The sequence below is a fragment of the Solanum stenotomum genome, chromosome 4 (assembly GCF_019186545.1).
Source record: "Solanum stenotomum isolate F172 chromosome 4, ASM1918654v1, whole genome shotgun sequence".
NCBI classification, from domain to species: domain Eukaryota; kingdom Viridiplantae; phylum Streptophyta; class Magnoliopsida; order Solanales; family Solanaceae; genus Solanum; species Solanum stenotomum.
The window spans coordinates 26,504,487-26,517,603 of NC_064285.1; the positions used below are offsets into that span (position 1 = coordinate 26,504,487).

Below are 13,117 nucleotides of genomic sequence, written 5' to 3' on the forward strand. Positions count from 1 at the left end.
AGTCCTGCATTCATATAGGAGGTTTGGTGGTCCTGTGGGATTTCCTAGGAGCCACATCAAGAGGCAAGGTAGGAGGCGCAGAAGGAACAGGGTCAGAAGGCATAGGAGCCTCAGCACATGCAGAGGGAGGATCATGAACAAGGGTACTAGACATAGGAATCTGCACATTATTAGGAGGAAAATAGTCAGAGGAGAGTGAAGGCACAGGAAACAGAAAAGAACTCTTATGAACTGGATGATGAAAAGGAAAAATATCTTCCTTGAAAAGGACATATCTATTGACTATGAAGTCTTCCTCACGAAGAGTACACATGATATAGCCCTTCTGAGTAAGAGAATAACCAAGAAGGACAGCAAGAAGAGCTCTAGGAGAGAATTTATCGGACTTTCGAAGACAAGTAACATATCCCAAACAGCCAAAGACTCTGAGATGACCAAGATCAGGAGGTTGGTTATGAAGGACTTCAATAGGAACCTTCCCCTGAAGAGTGGAAGATAGTAACCTGTTGATTAGATAAACAGCAGTTGTAACACAGTAACCCCAAAATTTAAGAGGGACATTGGATTGAAACCTTATAGCCCTAGCAGTGTCTAGGATATATCTGTGCCTCCTTTCAACCACCCCATTCTGTTGAGGTGTGTATACATAGGAACTTTGGTGGACAATACCAAGAGTATTTAACAAATTTGAGACTTGGGAATTAAAAAACTCACACCCATTATCAGTTCTGAAGAATTTAACAGATGTAGAATACACATTCTTAATCATCAACATGAAATTTGTGAGAGCTACTATGACTTCAGCTTTGGAGGTGAGAAGAAATAACCAGGTATACCTGGAGTGATCATTAACTAGTGTAAGGAAGTACTTTTTACCATCATGAGTGGGGACTCTGTAGGGACCCCATACATCACCATGAATGAGTATAAAGCAGGCATCAGACAAAGTAGAACTAAGAGGAAAAGGAAGTCTGGATTGCTTAGCCAAAGGGCATACAATACAATGATCAGTATCAGAATCAGTAATACAAACTTTATCAAAGTATTTCAGCTTCTTTAATGTGTGTATAGGCACATGCCCTAGTCTTTTATGCCATAAAGCTAGGCCTATGCTATTTTTCTGCTTTCTAACTAGAAAAGAACAACAACTGGTCTTATGGAGACTTTTATTCTCAGCAGCTTGCTTCAAAAAATTGCAGGAAATTCATCACATATAGACCTTGATCATGTTGACCAATCCCTCTCACCTGTCCACTGTAGAGATCCTGAAAAATACATAAATTAGGATAGAAGTTGACTGAGCACTTTAAGTCCTTTGTAAGCTTTGAAACTGACAGTAGATTGTGTTGAAAATCAGGTAAACACATCACATTATGAACTGTCTGATTATCCAAGACTGTAGTAGATCCTAAATGACTAACTTTTGCAATACCTCCAGTAGGCAGGGACACATTACCTGATCTAGAATTAGAGCAGGATTTAGCATCAAATAGAATCCTAGGATTGTTTACCATGTGATGAGTAGCCCCCGTATCCACTATCCAGTTAAAACCACCAGTAGGAGAGGTAGTATAATTAGACATACCTGATGCCGAAAGAGTTGTACCATTACTTTCATTGCCCTGATCAAGGAGGTGAAGAAGTTGGTGATATTGCTTAGGTGTGAAGTATGGAGCACTTGTATATGGTCCTTGAGAAGCCATATGTGATGAACTTTCTCCAAATTGACCTACAGAGCCAACATTAGGAAAATTTGGGAACCCTCTAGATGCATTTATAGAACTACCTGCATAGCCTCCAAGATCAGATGCAAGATTCCTATTCCATTGAGAGTTAGCATCTCCAGCAGCATAGTGAGCAGTCCCTCCCCTTCCAACTGTGGGTGAGTTGCTAGACTTCTTCTTGAAAGTGTGCTTGAAGTTAGCAGGGTAACTATGTAGTCTATAACAAGTACCACTGGTATGACCTGTATGATGACAGTAATCACAGTACAGACCTTGATTGCCTTTTGCAGTCTTAAGGTTGGAAGATGATCCATTAGGCATACCAACACCAAAGGTGGAATTATCACCAGAACTAGAGAAACTTCCTCCATGATATCTAGATCTGGAGGATGTATTACTAGAGCTTGATCCCTGTTTAAAATTGCCTCTATTACCAGAGCTGTAGAATGCAATACATTCACCCACCTCAGCAGATTGAACTGCTTTGCCCAAAGATCTCTGGCTTTCCTCTGAAACCACCATGGAATAGGCTTGGTTAATGGAGGGTGTAGGAGACATAAGAGAATCTGACTACGACTCTGAGCATAGGAATCATTTAGGCCAGTCAAAAACTGCAGCAATCTCTGATACTCAAAGTGATGCATATATATTCTGGACTCTGGACAGTTGCACCCTGGGCACGGCATAATTGCATCAAATTCATCCCAGCACTCACGTAATCTAGAGTAGTAGCTAGATATAGTGGAAGTTCCTTGAGACATTGTATGAATCTCCTTATGAAGGTAGTGAATCCTAGACCCATCAACCTTATCAAATCGTTCATTTAGATCGATCCATACCTTTGAAACATTAGAAGCATTAGAAGCATAGATAACACTACTCAGTAAATCCTTCCTGATAGAATTGATAATCCATGAGAGCACTATGGCATTGCACTTCTCCCACAGATCATGAAGAGAAGAAGGAAAAACTTCTCTAGGATGCTTACCATCAACAAATCCCAATTTGCTCTTTCCCAGCAACCCTAGACGCATTGATCGACTCCAAATTGCATAATTCTCCTCTCCAGTAAGCTGAATAGAGACTAGAGAACTTCCTGGTGTATCACTTTGATGAAGATACAATGGATGATGATGATCAATCTCTACAACCTAAGTAACTGCTGGTGTGTTACCAGTCTGATCCTCAATCGCCATGAATACGCACCGGGAATTTGTAATCTAAAACTGAAAGAAATACAACGGAATAACAGCTAGGTTGAGAACCTAAGCTTTGATACCATGATAAGATGCAGAGTATTCAACAATGGAGGAAGAATTATAGAGGAGATGTGTGAAGATACATGGGAGAAAAGAAACTAAGAAACCTTCTCATTATCAATCAACACAACTAACTTGAGCAAAGCTCATACATCTGTATTTAAAGCTAAAATGCTACAGCTTAACTAACTCTGACAGAATTGTAACTAGTTTAACAAACTAACTAATCAACTAATTAATTACAAACAACTTTAATTAAACTTAATTGGACAGCTCGCATATACGTATATATATATATATATATCGCAGGAAGAAGGAAAAGAAAGCATCACAAGTCTGACCTTGATTTAAATTCAAATTGTTTCTTAATTACTAAATAGCCGCACAAAAAATACATCCTTGGACCTTTGCCAATTGTGTATAATAAGTCTATCTTCGTTCAGTCCACCAACAACTTAACTAACTTTCCAAGGCATAAGGAGATCATACCCTAAAGAAGTAGATGACGATTGGGGAAAACAAAGTAGAGAATTGTTGGAATTGAATTTACATATATCATCAATTCAGAATCTTCCAAGTCCAATACATAATTGTGGACAACAAGTGTTACCTTTCTTAAGGGTAAGTATATTTCGATGGGTGTACACAGAGAAACCAAAGTAGTCTGATTTTGTGCAGCGATCATCTGAATTTAATTCAGGCGCTATACCAGGTTAGAGAATTTGGGAAAGATTTCACAGAAATTATGCAACTAGATGGGATGCATCGGTTGATGGCAGAAGACTACCTTTTGACCTTCTCTTCTTTAATTTAGGAAGAGAAAACTGAACTTAAAATCCTTTATTTAAGGAAACAATTTTAAAGAGTAAATTATCTTTTTTTCAAAAGTAACTGCATCTTTTTTTAGAAAAAAATGAATTGCAGTGAAAAATCATGCCTAACTTTTTCATTCCCCATCTCCTCATATTCATTATCTTACACAATTTTTATTTATAATATTACTCATAAATTTTCTCTTATTTGATATCTAAATGTCTGTAGATTCTATATGCCATTCTTTTTTTTCCTTTTTCTTTTCTAAATATCTTTATAGGATGATTTCTACAAAATGATCAATGCTATTGAAGTTACGTTTCGATGAGTAATTGAAGTTATGATGGTTGCGAAAGATCTATAATTATTTCAGTCAAAGCTTCAAGATTAAGAAGAGGTTGATTTGATTATATATGATAAATAAAATAGGTTTGATTATTTATTTATTTTTCTATTTTTTCAGTTTAGAATATCTTCATAAATTGTAATGTACATATCCAAAAAAATTGCACTTGACAATCAATAATCAATTATTCATTTTTTTTTTATGTTTTTTATTCTTAAATTTTTTGCCTTAAAATTTGAACATGTTACACCGATATCACTTAATTCTTTATTCTAAAAATCAACAACTTATTTCATAGGTTGAAAATTTTGGCAATTGTTTCAGACCTCATTCTCACCTAACAATTACAAAGTCGAAAAGGGATGGATGAACAAACTATACTCCTTCAAGTTTAGATAAACAAATGAGAAGATGCATCTACAGATTATTTATTACTAATTTCGCTTGTCTTTTATTTATTTACTTAGTGTTGTATTTTGTTGAGTCTAAATGGATAAAAGAGATAAAAATTGTCACATATCTGTACCACAAAAATTAATACATAGATTAATTAATATTCAAATTCATTTTGTATTAAAAATTAATTATTGATAATTGTTTTAGTTTTGACAGTTTTATTTTACATTCAAATTTTGATAGTTACATATATATTTTTATGTATCTCTTATAACTCCATAAAAAAAAATCTATTAATTTAAAATAAAATTTAAAGTGTGTTATGTAAGGAGAGAAACAGGGAGTGTTGTTATTTCTGTTTTATATTAGTGATATTTAGATTTAGCTAATCTCTATTTAATTAATATTTCTAAAAAGTTAAGATATCTGATCAAGTATGAAACCTTTAATTTAATTTTATTGCAGTTTCAATATATTCTAATATATTTAGATTGTAATGTAAGAGTATTTAGAGAACTATTCTTAAAAAATAAACATTTTTATTAAAAAAGAAGTATTACCTTTTATATTAAAGTAAGGGCAAAAACATTAGAAGAAGTCAAGTGACTCCTTTACGAATTAAATAATGTTGAAAGTGTGAAATTTCAGTTACCACTTAACTTCCACGATATATGTTTAAGATAATGTTGCATAAATTTAGGAATTGCAAATGTATAATTATTTAAGAAAATAAGTGATAACTTTTATTTTACAACACACGTTCTTAACACATAATTCATTTTCACATATTTACATAAAATTATTGAGATATAATAGCACAAACATCAAAAAAATATTTAAATTTTTTATGGATTGTGTGAGCTTTATGAATAATGCTTACATATAAAGTAATATTTAAAAAATGAAATAATAAATAATTTAACAACAATATGCAAAAATCGAAAAAATGATAATATTTAAATTTTGCTCACACGATATTAAGCCAAAAAATTACAATTAATAACGATGTGTTATGAAACTATAGAATAAGAAGAAGAAAGTAGTGAGAAGAGAGAAGATTTCTTATTCTTCTTGAATGATATTTAGGGATCCGCATATTTGATTTACAATGAAGGAAAATTCATTTATTTATAGGGGAAACCTAACTTGGTCCCCAGGTAGGATTCCTTACCATACCCTAAAAGGACTCCACATAATAGGCATTCACTATAATACAAATATGTTTATAACACTCCCCCTTGAATGTCGGTAGATTATGTGCCTAATTAAAACCTTACTAGATAAAAATCAGTGGGAAAAAAATTTAGTGAAGGAAAAAGAGTACACATATCTAATAATACGCATTAGGTTGCCTCAATAAAAACCTTACAAGAAAAATTTGATGGGACAAAACCTTGTGAGGAAAAAAGAGTACATCGCGTATTAACTTTCCCTAATGTGAACATCAGTCAAAAACTTGAATCTTTGTTTTCCAAGCTTGTGCACCATCCTCTTAAAAGTTGTACTTGGTAGAGACTTGGTAATAAATCAACTATAGTATTACTTGAACAAACCTGTTGCATGTTGATATCGCCATTCTTGGGAGCTCATGAGTGTAAAAAAAGTTTTGACGAAATATGCTTCCTTCTATCTCATTTTATGAACCATACCTTTAAGATCAAAGATTTCTGCAAGTTCCTTACTTCAACTTCTTTAAGCAAATAATCTATAGCCTTTTGAAACCTCTTCAAGAGTTTCAATTCAAGTCATCAACTTGCACAACAATACAAAAGATTCTTGATTGTGTTAATCTATATATGAGGATTATAAACAAGCTTTCCAAAAACTTGTACATAATTTGGATTTTGAATCCTTCAGAAATTTTCATATTGATTTTGTCAAGTGATATCACGACATCTTCTAGTGTCTAGACTGCAAGTCAAATAAGCTTTACGCTTACCAAGATGCATCATTTCACTTTTCACTTGATGATTGTTTCTACACCAACATGCTTTAATAGACGAATAAGTCGTATCATCATAATCTTTTACAATATTACGCGCTATTGTATCAAAGGTATCGTCAATGATATATCATTTTGTATCGATTCACAATATGACATAACTTATTGAGATCTTATCACTTCATTATTCTCAAGTACGTACTACTCTCATGAGGTTTGATGAAGCGGTATGTCGTAGGCTCTTTAAGAGCACATTGTCTCCTTATTATGATCATTTTGATTCTTTTTTATCCTCCCCTTTTTCAAGGATTATTTTATTCAGAGTAGATTAGTCTATCATGCTTCATGCATGTCGTAGACTCTGTCCTTTAGAGATATTCAATAGGAGCATTTGCAACTCTTGATTGCTTCTTATCTCCCCCTTATGTTAGACAAACTAACATATATCTCAATCTATTTTGGAGAATCCATCTTTGTGCATCATAGTATATTCATTAATCATATACTGCACATCAAAATTATCAGATGAAAAATATTTGGTCCCTGACCATAAACCAATTAAGAGAAAAATTGATCATAATTTATTGTTTTGATGCGTACAATTACTTTTGTATGCAAATATCGTATTTCAGATCAACATATGAAGCTTTATTTTCATAAGCAATGATTTCACTATCTGAGAGATTTAATGTCACATCATCTTGAATATTTATCAATATTATCAAGAGGAATTATCTTGATTTCATATTCTGAAAGTTGTGCTCTTAACTCAATTATCTTGCACACTCAATTTTGCGAGTGTCAAACTGCAAGTTGACAACAAACACACATGTGATTATTTTATAGATGCATCTCTTTATCATATTACATGATAGGTGAATGGGTCCATATTCACCTTTTATACTTTTCAGAATTTAGGGATTTAGTCTCAACATAAGTTGATCCAATCAACTTATCATGAGAACAAGCAACCTCAAGAATTCTTGAAGAATCTTTTGTTCTTCAATGTATGTCTATTACTCAGTATGCACATCTTTGGGATGACCAAATTATACATGCCAACTAATAAAATTATTAGTACTTCTAAACTCCAAGCTTACTATGCCATGTGCCTTTTGCTTTAGTAAATTTCTACATTACTATTATATGAGTAAATTTCAATTTTAATACTCTAGGAGTAAATTTCAGATTATTTTTTCTCAATTACTCTACCTCTTCTAAAGGTGAGTCGTGATCCCATCACTGAATAGACTTATCTGATTAACAAAAAATTGTGTCTGTAAACATATTATTTGTGCCAATAGTTTTACAAATGCCAAATTGCGAAATCACAATAGACACACGTGAGACTATTTAGAAGAAACATCATTTAGGATCATGAAGTATCTAAACAACCCATTAAGTGGGTGACTAGGTCCATAATATTCCTATGTATACGTTTCAAGAATGCGGTGGACTCAATCTCAACTTTCATTGATGATGGTCTCATCATTAACTTGTCTTGATAACAAGCAGAACAAGAAAATTCACCATTTAAAAGAATCATTAGATTCTTTAATGAATGTCCATTTTAATTTTCTATAATTAGCCTCATCATTATAGACCCATGATGTCTCTTACAATCATGCAAAAGTAAGACAATATTGGAATTAGTATAGAATGTGCTTCAATTGCACTAATTATTATCCAATAAAAGTCAAAAGATAAAGTATGAAACTTTTCTTTAACATATCTCTGCCCAGAGACATTCTTGGTGATACCAAGTCCACGATCAAACTCGTGACCTTTTCCACACCTAGCCTTGTGGGCTTACACCCCATTCGCTTAAGAGAATGGATTGTATTTTTACCATTTATCAAAAGTTCAGAAATTTTAGACCAGCAAATTAAGAAGTTGAGAAATAAGAAGTTGCTTCCGTAAAAGTGTAATTGAGGAATCATTTAGTTGAGGGTGCTACTTGGGAGGCCTAGGCCGAGATGATATCCCATTATCCTCATTATTTCCTTTTACTCATATTCTAGCTTGAGATGATGAGTTCCTTTTTGGGTTTCCCTTGTTTTGGGAGTCCTGTTTGTTATATGAGTTTTCCATGATTTCCCTATGTCATGCATGTTCATGATAAGTTTATGTTTAGAAAGAAAATAAGTTTATATAAATGATTTTCCTCATGTTGTTGTGCATTGAGTATGAGTTGCCTATATATATATATATATATATATATGCTTTTTGAGAGTAAATTGCATAAAGGCTCCATAAGATTGTGTTGAGCATGCTTTTAGTTTGGAGAAGGTAACTCCTCCTAGAACATGAGAAATGTTGAAATTTCATTCATGATGGGTTGTTAGATGTAGTTCCTACTTCCTTGTGTTGCATTTGAGTATGAGATTATGCTTGTTTTCATGAAATCTATGCAAATGCTTTAATAATGATTTGAGAGTAAAGTGTTGATGATCATGTTGTTGTTATTGTTGTTGTGGGCTGATTGAAAGGTTATTCTCATGAACTCATAATGAATATGATGTGAAAGGTTTTCTCACAGAATGAAGATTCTAGGTTGAAAGGTTTTCTCACCTAATTGAATCTAATACTTACATGTAGACATGGACGATGAAACGTTTTCTCTCACATGTCTAATGAGCTATCCTATGAACTAACATGGATTGGTTGTCAAGAACATCCTTCCACAAAACATGAATTAAGTAAGACTTAATAAGAGTTATGTGGAAATTATGCTTAGCACCGAGTGGATATTGAATATGAGATGGAAGCTTTTACTCAAGTTGAGTCCGGCTTCCAAATGAGATCTTTTTACGCTAGTTGAGTTCGGGTTCTCAGGTATATCTCCATTTTACACAAGTTGAGTCTGGATTTCTAGTAGTAATCTCCGTATCCCATAAACTACGTGCCCCCGTAGGATGTTTATCTAGTGGATCCATCTAAGCTAACAAACCATGGTTCTACCTTAGGTAAGTACGACAACCCTTTTTGGTGTGGGTTACACCGGGTGATCATGTTATGGCTCACATGGTCTCATGTCGATTAAGGCTTATTCCCACAACAAGAACATGAACATGAATAATGAACTAAGGTTAGTACATGAAGCATTGTACATGAGTTCAAAGGTTTTAAAGATGATGTTGACTTATATTGTCCATGTTTATGACTTATGATTTCTAACCCCTTTGTATGATGTTGAAACTTGGTAAATTGAATGTCATGAAATGAAATGTCCCTTCTTAGCATGATTTTAATGTTTTTATGCATATTTATCATAGTGCATGTTTGTACTAACACATAATTTTGCCTTTATTTTTCCAAGTGTAGGGTTTGGCACTAGAGGTGATCATACTTGTGGCTAGAGCTTGGATTTGATTGTTCCCAAGCTTGGTTAGTCCTCATGGTTCGAGGAAGGACTTTTATATGTCTAGTTTCTTTCATGTACTTTCCCTTTTGAATATGTTGTATGGGCTAGGCCTTATTCCATTCATTATTGTAATAGATGGATATGATGAGACAAAGTGTCTAGACTTCTGCTTTCATTTTATGAAAAACTTTCTAAGACTTGAAATGTGTTATTACTCTTATTGTTCTATTTCTTATGTTATGAGGAATAAGTGGCTTGTATGGACTCTTTCGGGGTTCTATACGCCTTGAGCAGATATTCTCTTTCCTTCCTTAAGTGATTTGTGCTTTACTCATCTCTCTTTGAATTTCTTTTCCACACAAGTCACAAGTCGTTTAGGTGTTTCATTATTAAAATTACTAGATCCTGTGGAGCTAACATAGTAATCACCCTTCCATTGTAATTCAGTAACTCCCATACTTTGGATACATGCTACAAAATCCCTTACATCATTTAGGCTAACTGGGGTTGAGTATAGCACTAAAATCACCAGTTATGAGCCAAGGTTGAGAGATTTCCTGTGTTAGTGTGTTCAATTCCTGCCAAACACTTTTTCTCTGTTCAATTGTATTAAAACCATAGATCACACTAAGTACCACGGTTGGCCTTTGATTCTATCCTTGATCAGACAATGTAACTCTTGAGCAGTGCTACTTATTACCTTAGTCTCATACCAATTTTCATCCCATATCACCCATATTCTACCATTAGGAGTTGCATTGTAGTTATTCAAAATTCCTCATCCTGGAGCTATCCCCCTGATTGTAGCTTTCATGTTATGCTCCGTTACTCTAGTTTTAATAAGCCCAACAATGCTTATTTTATTAGTCTGTGATAGTTTTTAAGCTCTTTCTGCTTGTATCTTTTATTCACTCCTCTCAGGTTCCAAAACACCCACTTCATCAGCATGTTCTTCGGGGCTCCCCCTTTTACTTCATTTCAATGTCTAGTTATATTATTTATTTTCGTGATTGATATTTCCTCCGTTCACTTCAACTTGTCATATTTGAATTTGATACACTTATTAAGAAAATAATGAATGACATGAGAATATTAGGTTTTGAAAAATTACTTGGGAATAAATAGTTAATGCTAAGGTAATATATATATATATATATATATATATATATTCTTGATATATTAAATGTTACAAGTAAAAATAAAAATATATTTTTGAAATAGTGAACAAGTAAAAAGGAACGAAGAGAGTAATTAGACAGTTATATACAATGTTGTATTCCCAGATATTTTACTTTCAATACAAATGGAAAGTTAGGTACAAAAATTAAATTTACAAATAATAGTAGATATCTATTTTAAGTATAGTGGACAACTAAAAGTATATGGAGGAGGTGTAAGAGTTAATTAATTGTCTTTGAAAATTAAAACATTAATATTTATTATATTGAAAAGAATTAAATATAATTATTAAAAAAATACTTTTTAGTCACAATTTTCTAGAGGACGTGTAAGAAAAAAAATATAACGATTAATATGGATCGGAGGAAATAGTGTAGTAGTGTCAACTGAATATTAAAGCTTCCCCTTTCACTTAATTTTAATGTCTAGTTATATTGTTCATTTCTTGATTGATAATTAGAAAACTATGTATTGTAATTAGATGACAAGAATATAGGATTCCTCCATAGATATTAATAAGTTTTACATGTAAACTGTAAGTCCTTTATTTTGTGTAATTAGAATAGCTTTTTGTTTTGTATTAAAACTATGTTGTTACATTATCAACCTATATATATAAATGTTGTAAAATGAAGCATGTGTAGTAAAATAAAATGACATGAAGAAAAGGAGAGAAATAGAGAGACACAAAGTAGAAATAGTAATAGTAACTTTTCTCTATTATTGAATGTTTTTCTTTCATTTACTATTTCCTTATGTTTTTTACTTTGTTACAAGAAGACGAGTATATATAGTTGTATATTCTTTGGCACCAAGTGTGATACATGAATATCTTATTGCCATGTATACACTTTGGGCACCAAGTATATCATATGGATGGTTTGGTTACAACATTTTGTTTGTTATGTGCATATTCATCTTACACATAGTGTATAGTGTGTACATATATGTTACCACAAAATATATGTAGGTGGACATCCAAACACTTCCCATTGGATGTCCATGTCTTAATAGATAGTGTGTCTCGTTAAAATCTTACCAAGAAAAACCCAAAGGGAAAAATCTTAGTGAAGAAAAAAGAGTATACAAATCTTATAATACGCATTAAGAGTTGCCTCATTAAAAACCTTACCAGGAAAATCCAGTGGGAGAAAGCCTTGGTTAAGGAAAAAGAGTGCAACACGTATTATTTTCCTACTGATTAAGACATCACTTTACAACCCGAAGATGACACATTCCAATTTTATATCTCGACTTCTCAAAGGTTGAAGTTGATAATGCCTTGGTGAATACTGAATGGTTGAACATCTTCTACATCCTTCTTTTCAAGGTCATGAATAAAAAGAAGAACTTCGATGGAATATATTTTACTCAATCTCCTTTGATGTATCCTCCTCTTAGTTGAGCACATAAGCTATTGTCTTCATATAATGTTGTTGGAATATATCTTTTCAAAGGAAGGCCGCATATTCTCAGGGTTTGTTTATTGATCTCAATCAAATATATTTTTGAAAATCACTCAATTCGTGATCTTGTCGACGTAGACAAATTGCTTGTTCGATTTGTTAGCAGCAACAATCGAGCACTGACGAACACTTTCAGTAAAAATTGACTTTCTTGTGAAATGATTTGAAATGACAGTATTTCCAAATGAAAATATATAACTTTCATGAGTTCAAACTTCATAATTTCCTGCAATTTCATGACCAATAAATTTTGACGCAATTGATCAGAATAAATAATTTATATTGATATTTGTCACTCTAATATCTCCACCGATAAGAGTTATGTTGTATTTTGCATGCATACTAATTATTTACCATGAATAATAATAGCAGGATACATAAGTGCACCAATTGCACTATGACATGATACTTTCTAACCATTTTAATGAGATTAAGATTGATCTTTATAATATGTTATCTTACAATCATTGGGGTACTATTCAATGGAATCGCTTTATNATTTACCATGAATAATAATAGCAGGATACATAAGTGCACCAATTGCACTATGACATGATACTTTCTAACAATTTTCATGAGATTAAGATTGATCTTTATAATATGTGATCTTACAATCATTGGGGTACTA

General features: G+C 32.8%; 1 protein-coding gene across 1 annotated transcript; it reads right to left on the bottom strand.

The window, feature by feature from the left end:
• Positions 1-669: 669 nt before the first annotated feature.
• On the bottom strand, positions 670-2,333 carry LOC125863075 (uncharacterized). The gene is made up of 2 exons (XM_049543228.1): positions 1,586-2,333; positions 670-1,265 (listed from the first exon to the last, which is right to left on the bottom strand). Exons 1-2 carry the CDS (start codon positions 2,280-2,282, stop codon positions 1,225-1,227), a joined length of 738 nt encoding a protein of 245 aa, XP_049399185.1. The 5' UTR covers positions 2,283-2,333; the 3' UTR covers positions 670-1,224.
• Between the last annotated feature and the right edge of the window lie 10,784 nt (positions 2,334-13,117).

Bases quoted from the DNA above. Each gene is read 5' to 3' on its own strand.
- LOC125863075 (XM_049543228.1), bottom strand. From the start codon at position 2,282: ATGTCTCCTACACCCTCCATTAACCAAGCCTATTCCATGGTGGTTTCA. The intron at 1,266-1,585 runs GTATGTCTAATT...TGTATTTTTCAG, and splicing joins TACAACTCTTTCGGCATCAG to GATCTCTACAGTGGACAGGT.